Source organism: Anabas testudineus, chromosome 7, assembly GCF_900324465.2.
Source record: "Anabas testudineus chromosome 7, fAnaTes1.2, whole genome shotgun sequence".
NCBI lineage: Eukaryota > Metazoa > Chordata > Actinopteri > Anabantiformes > Anabantidae > Anabas > Anabas testudineus.
Window position 1 is genome coordinate 326773 of NC_046616.1, and position 17959 is coordinate 344731.

Below are 17959 nucleotides of genomic sequence, written 5' to 3' on the forward strand. Positions count from 1 at the left end.
TTGTCGTGTGTTTATGATGTGTTTATGATGTGTTTATGATGTGTTTATGGTGTGTTTGTCGTGTGTTTATGATGTGTTTATGATGTGTTTATTGTGTGTTTATGATGTGTTTATGATGTGTTTATTGTGTGTTTGTCGTGTGTTTATGATGTGTTTATTGTGTGTTTGTCGTGTGTTTATGATGTGTTTATGATGTGTTTATGGTGTGTTTATGGTGTGTTTATGGTGTGTTTGTCGTGTGTTTATGGTGTGTTTATGGTGTGTTTATGGTGTGTTTATGATGTGTTTATGATGTGTTTATTGTGTGTTTGTCGTGTGTTTATGATGTGTTTGTCGTGTGTTTATGATGTGTTTGTCGTGTGTTTATGATGTGTTTATGGTGTGTTTATGATGTGTTTATGATGTGTTTGTCGTGTGTTTATCGTGTGTTTATAGTGTGTTTGTCGTGTGTTTGTCGTGTGTTTGTCGTGTGTTTGTCGTGTGTTTATGATGTGTTTGTCGTGTGTTTATGATGTGTTTATGATGTGTTTATGATGTGTTTATGATGTGTTTATGATGTGTTTATTGTGTGTTTGTCGTGTGTTTGTCGTGTGTTTATGATGTGTTTATTGTGTGTTTGTCGTGTGTTTATGGTGTGTTTGTCGTGTGTTTATGATGTGTTTATGATGTGTTTATGGTGTGTTTGTCGTGTGTTTATGGTGTGTTTGTCGTGTGTTTATGGTGTGTTTGTCGTGTGTTTATGATGTGTTTATTGTGTGTTTGTCGTGTGTTTATGATGTGTTTATGATGTGTTTATTGTGTGTTTGTCGTGTGTTTATGGTGTGTTTGTCGTGTGTTTATGATGTGTTTATGGTGTGTTTATGATGTGTTTATGGTGTGTTTATGATGTGTTTATGGTGTGTTTATGGTGTGTTTATGGTGTGTTTATGGTGTGTTTGTCGTGTGTTTATCGTGTGTTTATGTTGTATTTATAGTGTGTTTATGATGTGTTTATGGTGTGTTTGTCGTGTGTTTATGATGTGTTTATCATGTGTTTATGATGTGTTTATAGTGTGTTTATGATGTGTTTATGGTGTGTTTGTCGTGTGTTTATGATGTGTTTATGATGTGTTTATGGTGTGTTTGTCGTGTGTTTATGATGTGTTTATGGTGTGTTTATGATGTGTTTATGGTGTGTTTATGATGTGTTTATGGTGTGTTTGTCGTGTGTTTATGATGTGTTTATGATGTGTTTATGATGTGTTTATTGTGTGTTTATGATGTGTTTATGATGTGTTTATCGTGTGTTTATGATGTGTTTATGATGTGTTTATGGTGTGTTTGTCGTGTGTTTATGATGTGTTTATGATGTGTTTGTCGTGTGTTTATGGTGTGTTTATGGTGTGTTTATGATGTGTTAATCGTGTGTTTATGATGTGTTAATCGTGTGTTTATGATGTGTTAATCGTGTGTTTATGATGTGTTAATCGTGTGTTTATGATGTGTTAATCGTGTGTTTATGATGTGTTAGTCGTGTGTTTATCATGTGTTTGTCGTGTGTTTATGGTGTGTTTATGGTGTGTTTATGATGTGTTTATCGTGTGTTTATCATGTGTTTGTCGTGTGTTTATGGTGTGTTTATGATGTGTTTATCGTGTGTTTATCATGTGTTTGTCGTGTGTTTGTCGTGTGTTTATGGTGTGTTTATGGTGTGTTTATGATGTGTTTATCGTGTGTTTATGATGTGTTTATTGTGTGTGCGCAGTGAGCAGATCATCGTGGTTCCTGACATCACCGGGGGAGCGCTGTGTCCACGCCTCCCAGATCCTCCCCCCTCCTCCTACCAACCTTCATCACGACCATCATCAACTTCACCTGTCCCTCTTTCACATGATAACTGCCCTCCCACTGAGCTGAGACGTGATGACATCATATTGGGGGGTGAGAAGGGGGAAGCAGAGGGCGACCTGCATGATGATGATGATGATGATGATGATGAAGAGCTGGCGGCAGCGTGCAGTGACAACCTCCATCACAAGCGTCTGTCTATGGAGTCTGGTTACAGTGCCTCCGAGAAACACCTGGAGGAAGATGTAGTTGCCGTAGAAATGAGGGAGCAGCAACACCAGCAATCACCACTGCTTGACCAATCAGAGCTCCCCTCAGAGCGTCTGTCCCTCCCCTCCTCACAGACAGACGGGAAGCTGGCCAATCGGGACAGTGGGATTGACAGCATCAGCTCTCCATCTCACAGCGAGGAGCTCTGCTTCGCCGGCGTGGATGATGGGAGCGCAGTTTACCCTTGCAGCCCTGCCCTCCTGCCCCGCCTCTCCAGCTCATCCTCGTACGCGGGGGAGGGGGAGGAACGGGAAGAGGAGGGGGTGGAGGCGAGGGGAGGCGTAAGGAGTAGGAGGCAATTTACGGAGGAAGGAGACAGTGATCTGGAGGAGGAGGAGGCAGAGCTCACACTGGTGCTGTCTCCCCCCAAAACCGACAGACAGGACTCCGCTGAGGTGAGTTTACAAACGCAAGAGTTGTTAAAAAGAACTTTTCAGAAACAGCCACAGAAAACAGAAATCAGTTGTTCAGTGGTTAGTTCCTCTTCGTCGTGTTTTAATATGAAGTTGCAACACGTCTCGCATGTTTAGCATTGACTGTTGTCTCTGTCCAGCTGTCTGTCCAACAGAGGGTCTTCAACATCGCCAACGAGCTGCTGCACACAGAGATCGCCTACGTCTCTAAGCTCCACCTGCTGGACCAGGTGAGTTACCTAAGCTTTTAACCCCTTGTTATCTTTCGTCTCTTCTTCAGTCTGGACTGAATCGGTGTCATTGATTTGTTTGTTTTCACACTCTTGTCACTGTTGCCATGGAAGCATCACAGACATTACACTACAGGGCTGACGGGTGTGAACAGTTTCAGCTGTGAAAAATCCATGAGCTACAAAGAGATTCAAAGCAGCCACAAAGACACAAAACTACAACAAAGAGACAAAAAGCAGCAACAGAAACAGTACTAATACAAGCAAACACACTACAACTACTACGAGACACAAAAAGACGAATCTACCACAAACAGACATGAAACAACTATGAAGAGACACAACACAATCACAAAGGTGCTAAATGAGACACAGACTGAATAAATGATTCATAATGTTAAGTTTCTCGTTGCACAGATCCAGGCTTTTAAATGTGAGTCTTACTTTACAGAAGTAGAACTCTTCTTTAAATCTTAAACCTGCCCGGCGTGCTCTTCCAGGTTTTCTGTGCCAGACTCATGGAGGAGGCTCGGTCTCGTTCCTCCTTCCCCTGTGATGTGGTTCAGGGAATCTTCTCCAACATCTGCTCCATCTACTGTTTCCATCAGCAGTTTCTGCTGCCAGCGTTGCAGAAGCGGATGGAGGAGTGGTAAGGATCTCTCTCCTGCTCTTCTTCTCCTGCTGGGTCTCCTCCTCAACAGATGCTGATTTCACTTCTTATTTGTGTGCAGGGATTCAAACCCACGCATTGGGGACATCCTGCAGAAGCTGGCTCCCTTTTTGAAGATGTACGGAGAGTACGTGAAGAACTTTGACCGAGCCATGGAGCTGGTGAACACCTGGATGGAGAGATCGGCTCAGTTCAAAACTATCATCCAGGAGATCCAGGTACAGATTCAGTCCTGTTCCAGCTTCTGTTGGGATTTAAACCTCTTTAACTGGTTAGAGTTAAAGTTTTGTTTGTTTAAACATGGCTGTTTGTTTGCCCAGAGGGAGGAGCGCTGTGGGAACTTGACTCTGCAGCATCACATGCTGGAGCCAGTTCAGAGGATTCCTCGGTACGAGCTGCTGCTCAAAGATTATCTTCACCGACTGCCAGACGATGCCCCGGACTACAAGGACGCCCAGAGTAAGAAACGACAACCACACACACCGCACTGCAAGCTAACGCTAACACTGACTTTTAAAAAACACAGCTTCACTCATACTCCTGCTCACATCCAGACTTCGTCCACTGCAGAAACCTGGTTCCTCTCAGACCCTGAACATCTTAGAGATTTTGGTTTCTGTATTTTACAAACTGGGACATGTCAGATCTGCTGTGTTTGGTAGGACAGGATGAAGTCAGTGGTTGTAGTGTTTCTATGGACAAAGTGTAGCTGAAACATATTTTCTTTCACAGTTGATCTGAATCCAGCTGTGGTTCAACCAGTCAGAGGAAAAAGGCTCCAGTTCATTGAATCATTTTCTCTACTGCACCACTTCGTTCCTTTATTTCTCTATAATCATCCAGCGGCAACAGAACCACCAATATGTGTTAGCTTGTGGAAAAGAGGGGTCATCAAATGTGAGAAGGTAACGTGCTGATGTTAAATCAAAACTAATTTCATAGTTTCAGTTGTAGTGTATTTAGCTTCTCTTGACATCAGGTCACTTCTTCATAAAACCCCTCCCACACCGGTCATGGAATCAATTGCATCAGTTTAGTGCTGTATTTAAAGAGTTTTCTGCAAATGAATCCATTTTAGCAACACATTGCTGTATACCGGGTGTTACATTGTCAGCCTGCAGGCGAGCAGTGAGAACCCAAATGTAGACAGACAGTTGGCTTGGTGTAGTAGGCCATGTTTATTAGAAACCATCGAAGAGACTTTCAGGGAAACTGGACATCAGCAGGTACTGTGTGAGAGAGGGTCCAAGAACAAGCACAAGCACAGCATAACACAAAGAACAAACAGTTTGTATAGTGATAGACACTTGTAGGAACAGTAAAGATTCAGCATTCCACCTGGGTGGAAGAAGGATGCACAGGGAAGATGGCTGTGGGTGAGTGCCCCACTGGCCGAAGAGCTGAAGAGCAGGGGATCTCAGATGACACAGTCTCTCAGGAAAGTGCTCGAGGGGGACTACTTCTGCAAGAGAGTAGTCAGAGAACTGGGCACCAGAACAGGCACCGGGCTGCTGAAGTGTGGAGCTAGTGAATGACAACGGGGAGGAGGACAGGTAGCTCCTGGAACTTGGGAGCAGTGACGGAAGGGCAGGAGTGCATGGAAAGTAGGCCAATGTAAACAGAGGACCAAGGGTTAGAGTCAGGGTTAGGGTTATTAGGAACTGACCAAAGAACAGTCCTCCACAGAGCAGGGGAGGTGTCAACCAGGGAGTTTACAGTGGTGAAGTGGAAGTCAGGTAAATGGTAAATGTTCTGCACTTATATAGCGCTTTTCTACCTAGCTGGTACTCAAAGCGCTTTACACTGCATCTCATTCACCCATTCACACACGCAAGCACTCACACACCGATGGCAGAGATGATTGAACCGCCGATCCTATGATTGTCAGACAACTGCTCTACCTATTCAAGGTTTGTTGGCAGGGTGGGTCCGGAGTAGGTGAGCAGGTGGGTGGAAGGAAATTGACAATCAAGGAGTGAGAAGAGCTTCAGCTGGAGCCATAAGCAGTGAGAGTGTGACCAGCTGGGAAAAAATAGTGACATTAAAATTTCACCTCTGTCTGTGTCTCTGCAGAGTCTCTGGAGCTAATCGCCACAGCAGCCGAACACTCCAACGCTGCCATTAGGAAGATGGTAAGTCACATCTTCACAGTCAACACCCAGAGCTGTCAGCCATGATGACCACGGTCAGACACACAGTCAGAGAAATGTGACTCAATTACTTTTAGATTGTCATTAACCTTAATCCTTAATTAACCTCATCATCCTTAATTAAACTGCTCCCATCATGACTCTCATTAAGTGTGTTTCTTATCCTGTTCATTGTCGCTTAGTTTGTCACTGCTGGAAAAATCTTCCTCTATGACAGAATTAGTACCAACACAGAATTTATTGGATGCCTTTCTTTGTTTTCACTTATTTACTTTTAATCCAAATCAATTCAGTTTTATTTGTATAGCGTTGAATCACAGCAGAAGTAATCCCAAGGCACTTTACAGTGTTTAAGGTTTAAGACCTTACAAAATATAACTGTATACAGAATTATATAAAAAAAAACCAACAACCCCACTGAGCAGCACCAGGAGACAGTGGAGAGGAAAAACTCCCTTTAGAAGAAGAAACCTGCAGCAGAACCAGGCTCAAGGTGGGCGGCCATCTGCTTCGACTGGTTGGGGTGAGTGGAAAGAACAACAGACAACAAACAACAAGAAGCAGCAAAAACACTGGACAGGTTGGTAGGACCAGTAACTGGACTCTGGAGATATACAGCTCCAAGGAGGAGGATACCTGCAGAGTAGAACAGAGAGAGGGAGACAGAGAGGAAGAAACACAACTACAGGAGAGAAAAGACAGAAAGATAATGACATGTAATAGAGGAGATGGGAGGGAGCGGTTTTACTCGGTCTAACTTCTTCAGGGTTTCAGCCCCATGTTGTTATCAATACATTATGTCATTCATTCATTCATGAATCACTACAGTTTTCAGCATCAGAATCCTGGTCCTGTGTTTGATAAAAAAACAAAAACACTGTATAGTCATGGTCGTGGACGTTGGGGGTTAGTGTCCCCTGGCTTGGTGATTTGGGTCAGGGTTGGGGATAAATCTGGACTAATTTCAGATTTCATGGCTGTGAGCTCTGGGTGAATCTAGCTCCTCCCAGCAGGATGTTTGCTGTTGTCTGTAATTTACTGTGACTGATTAAAGGGAAGCTGCAGCTGAAGTGCGTCACTTCACAGCTCAGACCGACAGCTTGTACTGAAAAAAGCTGGAAAACTGTTCAGTGTTGAAATCCAGCAACCACAGCAGATGTAGTATTGGTTCAGACGGTGGTCTGCTCGGCCAACAACTGTGCTCCTAAAAAACTAAACTGTTGCTAGTTGTAGTAACAACATTCTTGGCAGACATGGTTGACTGGGCAGAAATTGCCAAGAGTCTGGTCAACCAGCAGGTAAAGCAGTTCAACCGAGGGGGCAGACGCAGGTCCAGAGAAACACCAAGGTCCAACAACACATGTTGTTAACAGGTAGGGTGCTGGAAAGAACCAGGTTGGCTCTGAAGACACTTTGGTGAGAATCCGGTGACGGTATATGTACTGTGGTCTCTAACCAAACCGATAGAGCCACCTGGATGAGTAGTCTAGTTGCCATGACTCAACTTCCAGATAACTTCACCTGGACGACTGAGGATCTTCACCGACATATGTCCTGTTGCGATGAATCATTTCTCTGTTGCTGTGGGTAGAAGGACCCTGGTTCATTTTATCAGGAACTAACAAGACATTAACGGTTCTCTTTGTGTGTCTCTGTCAGGAGAGGATGAGGAAGCTGTTGAAGGTGTACGAGCTGTTGGGAGGGGAAGAAGACATTGTTAATCCAACTAATGAGCTCATTAAAGAAGGACACATTCTCAAACTGTCCAACAAGAACGGGACCACGCAGGACAGATACCTCATACTGGTACTGTAGTGTCACCTCGTCTGCTCGCCTCATTGTAGATGGAAACTGTGTTACGTGACTTCTGGCTTTCTCTGCAGTTTAATGACAGGTTGCTGTACTGCGTCCCAAAGCTGCGTCTGATTGGTCAGAAGTACGGAGTCCGCGCTCGCATCGACGTGGACGGCATGGAGGTGAGACATTAAGTACACGGTGTCCTCTGTTTAGAGTTGGCACAGCAGCGTTCTTCCTGACATCATCCCCTTGGCTCAGGTGACTGATGTGTGACAAACTATCTCAGCTCAGGCAGGTGAGATAAATAATAAATGTTAAAAAGTTATTTTTATTCACAGACAGGGGCTTCAGAGCTGCTGTTCATTTGTTTAGTAGAACAGGTTTCTACTTTAGAGTCTGCAGACTTCAGCCTGTAGGGAAGCAACACTTATCACACACTTATCCTTCAGAACAATTTCTCTGGATGATTGGCAGGTTTCACCCAAGCAGCAGCTGCTGACTGTGAGTCTGTCTCTCCTCTGTGTGTTCCAGCTGAAGGAGACCAGCAGTGCTGCAGTTCCCAGAACATTCCTGGTGTCGGGAAAACAACGATCCTTAGAGCTGCAGGCCAGGTAGCAGGAAATCACTTCATCATCAAACAAGTTGCATCATAATAGAGCAGTCGTCGCACATTAAGACTAATCGCTGCAGTTTGTTCCAGTACTTATTACTGGAAACCAGTGACCCCTGTGTTGTTTTGTGACGATGTGTGTGGGTTTGTGCAGGACAGAGGAGGAGAAGAAAGACTGGATCCAGGTAGGCACTTGCTCCTTTATTTAACCCCCTCTTAAAATATAACTTTGCTGATGTGCGGTGGTTGAACTCTGCACCTGGCTGCAGTGAGGTCCAGGTGTACTCCAGGACCACAGAGCACATGTGCAAATGTTGGACAGGGCTTCTATCTATTCTATATCTGTTCCACATAAACGCTGGTCATTGGTGGAAAACTGTCAGTGATGTATATATCAGAGTTCGTGGACTTGGTCTTAGTTTCATGTGTGTGCTCAGGCCATCCAGACGACCATCCAGAGACATGAGCAGACTGTGGAGAGCTTCCGACATCTGAACTGTCAACTAAGAGATGACGAGTCCACGCCACCTCACTCTCCGGTAATACACACAAGTACTTCAGATCTGTAACAGTACAGAGTACAAGAGTACTTCAATGGGAACACCAGTGACATGAGGCAGTGATTCTGTTGTGTCGGCTTCCTTTACAGAGCTGTGTAGAGCTGGGTAAACGAGCTCCAACTCCAATCAGAGAAAAGGAAGTGACTCTGTGTATGAAGTGTCAGGAGCCGTTCAACTCCATCACCAAGAGACGACATCACTGTAAAGCCTGTGGACATGTACGTCCTCTGTCTGTCCAACTGTCTAACTGTTATCTCCACAGAATCTTTCTAGTGTCACTGACATTTGCTGACGTCTCAGCTGCAGCTGATCGTCCTGCTCGTCTTTGTTAAATTCAGGTGGTTTGTGGGAAATGTTCGGAGTTCCGCGCTCGTCTGTCGTACGACAACAATCGGACAAACCGCGTTTGTGTCGACTGCTATGCGGCGCTTGTGGGAATGTCACCCTCCCCCGCCATGCTGTCCAGCAGCACCCAGAGGAGGCGCTCCATCCTCGAGGTTGGTTCTGCAAAGATGAAAGATTCCAGTTCTTCATCTAGCTGTTTTTGTTTCGATCACTATAATTCCCCACCGTATGATGAATGTAACTAACTACACTGGATATGTTTGTCATAAAACCATTGATTTAGTTTTTTTTAATTCATATTCTGTGTATGTTTTAGTTTTATCTGTCAACATGCTGGGATAATAAAATAAATCCTGATTCTCTGCTGTTGCCACAGAAACAAGCCTCGCTGGCTGCAGAGAACAGTGTGATTTGTAGTTTTCTGCACCACATGGAGAAGGGGGGGGGGAAGGGCTGGCAGAAGGCCTGGTTCGTCATTCCTGAAAACGAGCCGCTGGTTCTCTACATCTACGGAGCTCCACAGGTACGTGGAGCAGCAAACCCGTGACGTCCATGTTGTGGGTCCCACGCTCTGACTGAGCTACTAAACCAACCAATCAGAATCTGTCTACAACCAAACCAATAATTAATCAAACTGATTAAATGGCAAAGCTGTGATTGTTTATTATTTGTCCACAGGATGTGAAGGCGCAGCGCAGCGTCCCTCTGATTGGCTTTGAGGTCTCTCTACCTGAGTCATGTGACCGTCTAGAGCGACGCCACACCTTTAAGATCTCCCAGAGTCACCTGACGCTGTTCTTCAGTGCTGAGGTGGAGGAGCTGCAGCGGCGATGGATGGACATCCTGTCGAGGGCGGGGAGGGGCGAGGAGCCTCAGGTGCACCGACCAATTGTGGAGAGTCTGGAGGAGGAAGGCGAGGAGCTTGCTGCAGCAGAGGGCGAGAACACGTGACTCTAGTGGATGATGATGAAGGCGGGGTCTTTAAATGAAGATCAGTCCTTACTGGGGTCCAGTACAAACCAGTACAGACAGTCGTAGCTAACATATACGTTAAACACACTCTCTGAGCTGTCTGTGTATTTAATGTTTAAAGTGTGGTTTGTCTGCATGATTCCTCCCAGCTGTTGACAGAAGATGGCGTCACTCCCTCTCAGCTCACCTTTGTTTCTCCTGCCAGGTGAGGTGGGTGGAGCCTCTGGTTGCACAGTTAAGTCCTGTAAATGTCTTCATTGTATATTTTCACCTCACAGCAGTCTTCTGATCCCTGAACCCGTTTTAAATTTGTGATCGTTTTTGCTGCCATCAGCTGCACGGCAACAAGGTTCTGAAGCTCTCTGATTGGATGATATCTCTTTTCTGTTTTTAACGTTATGGACTCGTTGACCACACGTGTCGACCGACGGCTCCTTCTTCTGTTGGATTGTTTTTTTCAGAAGGTGAAACTTTACTGTCCTCTGTTTGTTTTTGTTTATGTCCCACATAGGACAGATGGACATCTCCAAAAAATAAAAAGATTGCAGGTTCAAACCCTGCTCTAACATCAGGTCCACCACTGTGGACACTAAACCCCCCAAACACTCTAAAGTCTGTTTAGAACGAAGAAAGAAACCCTGCAGTGAAAGAATCTGGTGGAACCTACAATCGTGAAAGTCCAATACCTGCAGCAGCAGAACTGGGCACAATCAGGCTGAAGGTGATGCAGCTCGGTCCCCAACAAACTCAGTCCTGATTATTCTGCAGAAGCCGGGTTCTGTTAAACTCTTGGCTGCATGTTGAACACGAATCGATTTACACAGACGCCCTGAAGCTGTGCAGGTACAGAAAGAATCTGTGGATGAATGTTTCATGACTCCAACTTTCACGGAGGAGATAAAAGTCCGGGTCCCGTCACAGGGCTGCTGTCAGCTTGACTTAAACCACCATCACATTGAAAAACATTGGACACAGTCTTTTGAAAACATTTCTTTGCAGAATCACGAGAATCGATGTTCTCGTCAGGTGTGGGGCTGCTATCGTCTGGACCCAGCCCGGCTCAGATCCAAGCTCTTGGTCACCCAGACGTGAATGAGCCCATAAAGACCTTCATTTATGTTTTGTCCGTATCGCAGTTTAACCTCCTCACACAGCCGACCTGATATGAGCAGCTGCTGGACGAAAAATATAAGAATCTTCCCTGTTTTTAATGGTTGTCAGCAGGAGGTCGATATAAACTGTGAGAGTTTTAAAGAAAGAACAAAAACACATTTTAAAGGCATTTAGAGTTTTTTAATCTGAAGTTTCCCCTGAAGAAAAAGAATCTTTATTTCTATAATCTTTTCCCTTTCACCCTCAGTAACCTCAATGCTGCCCAGAGGCAACTACATTTCCCAGCAGCCTCTGCTCTGAGGTGATTTACCTGAAGCCTCTTTGCAGGTGAAGCAGGTTTTTATAAAAATTACTGGGGCAGTTGGTTTATCGCTGTCTTGTAGAAACCTCAGTCCAAACTTGGCAGATTAAGGGTTCAGATCCTTTCAGTTATCATCTGGACTTCATTAGTAATTAATTATTAATTCACCAATTAGTTCCAACTGTCTCTTTGTTCGTGTTTACAGAGACAAACTGGAGTCTGGTGGACTTTTTCACTAATAATTTACTCCTTCTTTCCTGCTATATGTTGACATTATCATATTATTCTCACTTATTTAATGAGTTTTGAGTAAGTGAAACATTAGTTCATCCGTGTTTAACTGTAACAAGTGAAAATATGACTTCCACCATATTGACTGATGAGGTTTGGACATTTTTTAACACTGTACTGACATTTATTATCCAGATGAAAATAATCCTAATGTTGGAAACATGCTAATAACTGGTGAGATATGAGGCTTCTGCAGGACACTGATGTTGTTGGTTTTTAGTTGGATGTAAAAAAAATTTAAGTTTTTAAAGAACGAAGAGTCTCTGAGGAACCAGCAACTGGACAGGACTCACTGGGTGTTGGAAATAATCCAGTGATTAGACAAGAAAAACTGAAAAAGACTTTAGTTGTGATTCTCATCTTCACTTCCAGTGGTACAGTATTTCTCTCTCTGTCACTATAAAAGATTTTGAACTAGTGTTTTGATAGTGAAAAAATCAAATCTAATATAATAACTGTATTATTCTGAAATCTATCTGATATGGGATATTTCTGTGTTTGATGTTTGCTTGAAAACAAAGTTTTTGTAAATATAATTTATGACCCCCCACCCCCCAACACACATACAAACATACACACACGGTCATGTGACTCTGTAAAGGTTAAAGGTTAACGTGTGCTGTTTCTCTGCACAGCCAGAGCCAGGCAGGCATTTTGGGGTCACAGGGCAAAGTTTAAAGGAGCCTTTTAATGAAGCCTGCTGGTTTCTGTTTCCTCCGGAGTCACATGTTTCAGATGAAGGTCAGTTTCTTCTGTGCTGAAACTTTAGACAGAGAGCTCAGGTTTAGCCTAGCTGTGTGCTAACTGGCACCAAACAGCTAAAGCCTCTCTTTATTATAGATATCTGAACTCAGTGATGTGCTTGGACTAGTTGTCTAGTTGTTAAGCTACATCCTGTGCTACCACACTAATGATTATGTTCAGAACTCAAGCTAGCACTGCTAACTGCACTTTCTGTAGCATTTAACTAGTTAGCTTCCAAGTTAATGCTCTATGCTAACAGGCTACAGCTCAATGCTAAACTTTGGCTAAATAGGACTTTTCCAAATAACAGGCTGATAAGTTCCTTCTATTTTTACATATCTGTATTTCTGTTATTTCTATAACTGAACTTAAAAACAGTTATAAGTGTTAACTGGTATGCTGCTGTTGGTTAGCAAAAATAAAATGAATTCTTAAGAACACTATAGAGCTTTTGAAAGGATTTTAACTGGTTTTATGTAGCTAGGCAGCTGTGAGCTATGGTCAGTGCTAATTTAGTAGTGACTGAAAATCTAAATATTAAATGTTAGCTTCATCATGCTAAACTAACACGTTTCTAATTGTATGCTAGTAGTATTTGGTCTCTGCCTTTTCAATGACTGTAAAGTCTGCTGCTGCTCTGGTTTTGGGAAGTGACAGGAATAAAACACCAGCAGATGGTTTGGAGTTGTTGGTAGAGCCAGAGCCTTGGAGGTAGAAGACCTTTAACGAAGCTGTCACAAGTTGTGACAGCTTCGTTAAAGGTTTGTCCATTAAATTAATTTAATTAAATGAAGCAGTTGTGCACCAATATAAATGTAGGTTGTAGAGAGGTGAGTTATATTCACAGTGACAGCTGTGAAGCTCTGTGGTGATGCGTTAGTGTTAATGCGAGAATATGTCGTGATCCTGTCTGATTTCACCGTGTTACCTCAGAGAAAAGTGTTGGAGCCGGATCGTCACTCTCTTTCTAGATCCACTCTAGCTAGGCTAACAGCTTTCAGTCTGAGACAGGCAAACCACATCCTGATGTCCACCTGAAACATGTGACACTGGGTTACACAATGTTGAGCTCTTTCTTAAACTTCTACCTTCGTCACTATCTGGTGCTCAGTCTGTGGCTCTGGTTGTCGTGTGTTTTTAGCATGTTTTTGCCATGTTAAGCAGTAGCTTGTCGTCTCCTCTTCCCTCAGGAAGGAAATGGCCAGTAACTCATGGTTCCCATTGCCATCAGTTGTTTCAATGTGGTGAAAATGTTTTTTAGTTTTTAATCTGAGTGGTTTCCACTGAGCTTCTTATGAAGTTTTACTTTATCTTCTGTCTCTGGACATGGGTGGACACTGGTTCTGACCTGTCCTGACAGCATACAGAGCCAGTTAAGACAGTATATCAGATCCTCATAGTGTGTTTAAATAATTCTTATTAGGTCTGGATACCACATCATGTCAGTTTGTAATAAGTTACAGTTGTTTTACAGCAGTTTGAACTGGTTATAACTGGAAATGAGCACAATCGCATGACACCAGTGAAATTCATCAAGTTTCAAATTAGCTGCTTTGACCTTGTTCTGATGATCTGTGACTCTCCTGGTTTACAGCTGATTCAGATTTTTGCCTTACAGATTCACAATTTTATTGAACTTGTGCCAAATGAGACGATTTGCTCGCTCCCCATATTGAACCGTTCAGTCTGTGCTTTTTATTTATTTCTCATTTATAGTCAAAGTGTTGTCATTGGTTTTGGTTCTTTCAGAATATGGACTTCCTCCCTGGCTGTTTGAGTCTATTCACAGTGATGTTTCTGTCCTCACAAGGTTCAGTCTTTCTGCAGTAAAACGTCCTCCACCTTTTCGATCCATCCATGACTCCTCACACAGTCACGGTGTTACTGACTGGTAAGAGGCTGCTGATACCCATGGATGGACTTACCACAGTAGAGGGACCTGAGAGGTCAGGGACCACTTGACTAGAGCCTCTGAGGTCACTTTTAGTACTTGGTGTTTTGAAAATCACACAGTTCAGTTAAAAGACTCAAAGCTTCTGTTGAAGCTGAGGCTAAATGTGATAATTCAGAACATTTACACAAATTACACAACATTTTAAGGAGCTGTTAAAGAGCCAATCAGAGGAGGGCTCTGTGCTGATGTCACAGAGTTGAATGACTTTTTGATTTTTCTGGCCAGAACGCTGATCTACTCATTCGTTACTATAGAAGCCTCAGAGGTTTCTGGAGCAGCATGTTACCATAGTAACAACCAGACTCCCCAGTGCCTGACTTCACTGTACTGTGGACTCTGTTACCATAGCAACCACCGTGCTCTAGTTACCACAACAACAGCACCTCTTTCTCTCTGGGTGAAACAGCAGCATGGTTGTGCATTCTTAATGTTCCTGTTGTAGTTCTGGTACCTTGGTATTATTGATTATTGATTGATTGCAGGTTATTGGTTAGTGGCCGGCCACTGCCTTCCATCCTGTTCATGTCTGTTTCCCATCAGCTCCCTTCTGTAAGTATATAAACTGAGAAATGTTTATGAAGTTATAAATGAAATAAAAACTGAAAACATGAGTGTGAAAGTATTTTTTACTATTAGTACTAATATTTTATCAGTTTAACTGAATCTTTTAACCTGGTTCAACGCATTAAAGGCCCCACTCATAACCAGGGCCATATTCACTCTAGGATTCACTCTATACTCAATTTAGTTAAAGGACTCCATCTCTGATCATAAATGTGTTTTATTTGATACTTGTCTTCATCCAATCACTGTACCTCAAAAATTCACAGTTAAACGCCGTCTACTTAAGAGCCAGTCAGCAGCAAAGTTCACTAGCACCTATCTACAGTGACAAGAACCTTTTGGAATTTCATGGTTTTCTGCATTAATTGGTCATAAAATGTGGTCTGATCTTCATGTAAGTCACAACAATACAAAAACACAGTTTACTTAAAATAATAGTACACAAACATTGTATGTTTTCATGTTTTTATTGAACATAACATGTAAACATTCACAGTGCAGGGTGGAAAAAGTATGTGAACCCCTAGCCTTATGACTCCAAGAGCTAATTGGAGCCAGGAGTGAGCCAACCTTGAGTCCAATCAGTGTGATGATATTGGATGTGTTGCTGAAAGCTGTCCTGCCTCTTTAAAAACACACACCAGTTTTGGGTTAACTGTTGCAGGACTGTTGCTACTCTCCCTAGGTGTGGTCGTCCTGTAAAGATGACTGCAAGAGCACAGCGCAGAATACTAAATGAGGTAAAGAAGCATCCTAGAGTGTCAGCTAAAGACTTACAGAAATCTCTGGCACATGCTAACATTTTTGTTGACACATCTACAATAAGGAAAACATCAAACAAGAATGGAGTACATGGGAGGACACCAAAGAGGAAGCCATTGCTGTCCAAAAGAAATATCGCAGCACGTTTGAAGTTTGCAAAAGAGCACCTGGATGTTCCACAGCACTACTGGCAAAATATTCTGTGGACAGATGAAACCAAAATTGAGTTGTTTTTAAAGAACACACAACACTGTGTGTGGAGAAAAAAAAAGGCACAGCACACCAACATCAAAACTTCATCCCCACTGTAAAACATGGCTTTGGGGCTGCTTTGCTGCCTCAGGGCCTGGACGGATTGTTGTCATTGATGGAAAAATGAATTCCAGAGTTTATCAAGACATTTTGCAGGAAAACGTAAGACCATCTGTCCCCAACTGAAGCTCCACAGAGGATGGGTGATGCAACAGGACAATGATCCAAAGCATACAAGTAATTCAACAAAAGAATAGCTTCAACAGAACATAATGCACCTTCTGGAGTGGCCCTGTCAGAGTCCTGACCTCAACCCGATTGAAATGCTGTGGCATGACCTTAAGAGAGCCATTCACACCAGACATCCCAAGAATATTTCTACACTGAAACAGTTTTGTGAAGAGGAGTGGTCCAAAATGACTCCAGATCGTTGTGCAGGTCTGATCTGCAACTACAGGAAACGTTTGGTTGATGTTATTGCTGCCAAAGAAGGGTCAACCAGTTATATATAAGTCCAAAGGTTCACATATATTATATGTTACATATTTTTCCACCCTGCACTGTGAATGTTTACATGTTATGTTCAATAAAACATGAAAACATATAATGTTTGTGTAGTATTATTTTTGTGTTTTTTTATTGTTGTGACTTGGATGAAGATCAGAGCACATTTTATGACAAATTAATGCAGAAAACCATGAAATTCCAAAAGGTTCACAACGTTTTTCTTGCCACTGTATGTTAAATGTAAATGGTCTGCACTTATATAGCGCTTTTCTACCTAGTTGGTACTCAAAGCGCTTTACATTGCTTCTCATTCACCCATTCACACACCGATGGCAGAGACCTGACTCACCGGGGGCAACTAGGGGTTCAGTGTCTTGCCCAAGGACACTTTGGCATGTGACGTGGCAGCCGGGAATCGAACCACCAATCATGTGATTGGCAGTCAACTGCTCTACCTATTGAGCCACATGCCAACGTGTCCTTGTTGCAAGGTATGTCTTCCACATCACATGTCGATATCGGCCGCCTTTTCAATAATATTTGTGCCTGTGCTCTAGAAGCAGCTGCTCCCTTAAAGATTGCAAATGTGTCCCATAAAGCCACCGACGAACAGCCTTGAATAGATGTCAGCATTCGTAACTGTAAAGCTGAGTGTAGGAAAGCTGAGAGGAGATGGAAGAAAACTGGACTTCAAGTGTATTATGAAGCTATGAAAGACTCACTACTCCACTACAATACAACTGTAACTTAAATATTTCTCAGACCTGATCACTGCTCATCTTCACAATCTAAGTTTCTATTTCAGACTGTTAATAAATTAGTCTAGATGAAAACTAGAGGTGACAGAGCTTTTGCAGTTAGAGCCCCCAAACTCTGGAACTTTTGCAGTTAGAGCCCCCAAACTCTGGAACAACCTACCTGAGCCTGGTTCTGCTGGAGGTTTCTTCCTCTAAAGGGAGTTTTTCCTCTCCACTGTCTCCTGGTGCTGCTCAGTGGGGTTGTTGGGTTACCTGTGTTTTTGTTTCTTATGTAGTACTTTGTAACACATGTTCATAAAAGTGCTGTATAAATCTCAACTCAACTCAACTTTATTTATAAAGCCCTTTAAAAACAGCCTTGGCTGACCAAAGTGCTGTACACAGCTAGTCAAAAGAAAAACAAGCAATTAAGACGATACTTAAAACAATGAATAATAAAATACAATACATACATTTATTATTTAAATGTATTATTATTGTAATGCTAATGCATTCAAAAAACATTTTTACAGGTCTGACACCAATTACAGTTGAAGCAACATCACCATCTGGTGAGGATAAAAGAACAGAGCAGTGATGAAATTACAGTTTTAATCAGAAAAGATACATAAAGAAATAAGATGACGGCACAAGGTGAGAAGGTAAAATCCAGGTTTGTGACATATTTTACAAATATTGTCCCTGAAAGTTTCAACAAAATATAGTAGATTGATATTTTGGAAATGTATGTTTGTCAAAGTGAAATTAGAAGGAGCGCAGACGTGACCTTTTCCTCCTCTTTGTTTAAACAATGTCACTGGATCCAGGGCGACTGTTTGCTTGTAATGCAGTACATTTAATCAACTATTGTACTTAAGTCCAGGCTTGAC

The 17959-nt window shown here is 42.8% G+C and overlaps 1 protein-coding gene across 1 annotated transcript in view; it reads left to right on the forward strand.

Annotated features, from left to right (window-relative positions):
- Positions 1 to 14858, forward strand: part of fgd1 (FYVE, RhoGEF and PH domain containing 1) — a 30857-nt gene extending 15999 nt beyond the window's left edge. The window contains exons 4-18 of the mRNA XM_026367888.1: positions 1745 to 2492; positions 2651 to 2740; positions 3241 to 3389; positions 3472 to 3628; positions 3731 to 3869; positions 5484 to 5542; positions 7220 to 7366; positions 7444 to 7536; positions 7889 to 7968; positions 8122 to 8152; positions 8405 to 8506; positions 8617 to 8745; positions 8866 to 9024; positions 9249 to 9395; positions 9551 to 14858. Of these exons, the coding sequence (XP_026223673.1) occupies positions 1745 to 2492; positions 2651 to 2740; positions 3241 to 3389; positions 3472 to 3628; positions 3731 to 3869; positions 5484 to 5542; positions 7220 to 7366; positions 7444 to 7536; positions 7889 to 7968; positions 8122 to 8152; positions 8405 to 8506; positions 8617 to 8745; positions 8866 to 9024; positions 9249 to 9395; positions 9551 to 9823 (2503 nt within the window). The 3' untranslated portion in view covers positions 9824 to 14858. The remainder of the gene's footprint in view (positions 1 to 1744; positions 2493 to 2650; positions 2741 to 3240; positions 3390 to 3471; positions 3629 to 3730; positions 3870 to 5483; positions 5543 to 7219; positions 7367 to 7443; positions 7537 to 7888; positions 7969 to 8121; positions 8153 to 8404; positions 8507 to 8616; positions 8746 to 8865; positions 9025 to 9248; positions 9396 to 9550) is intronic.
- Positions 14859 to 17959: the final 3101 nt, after the last annotated feature.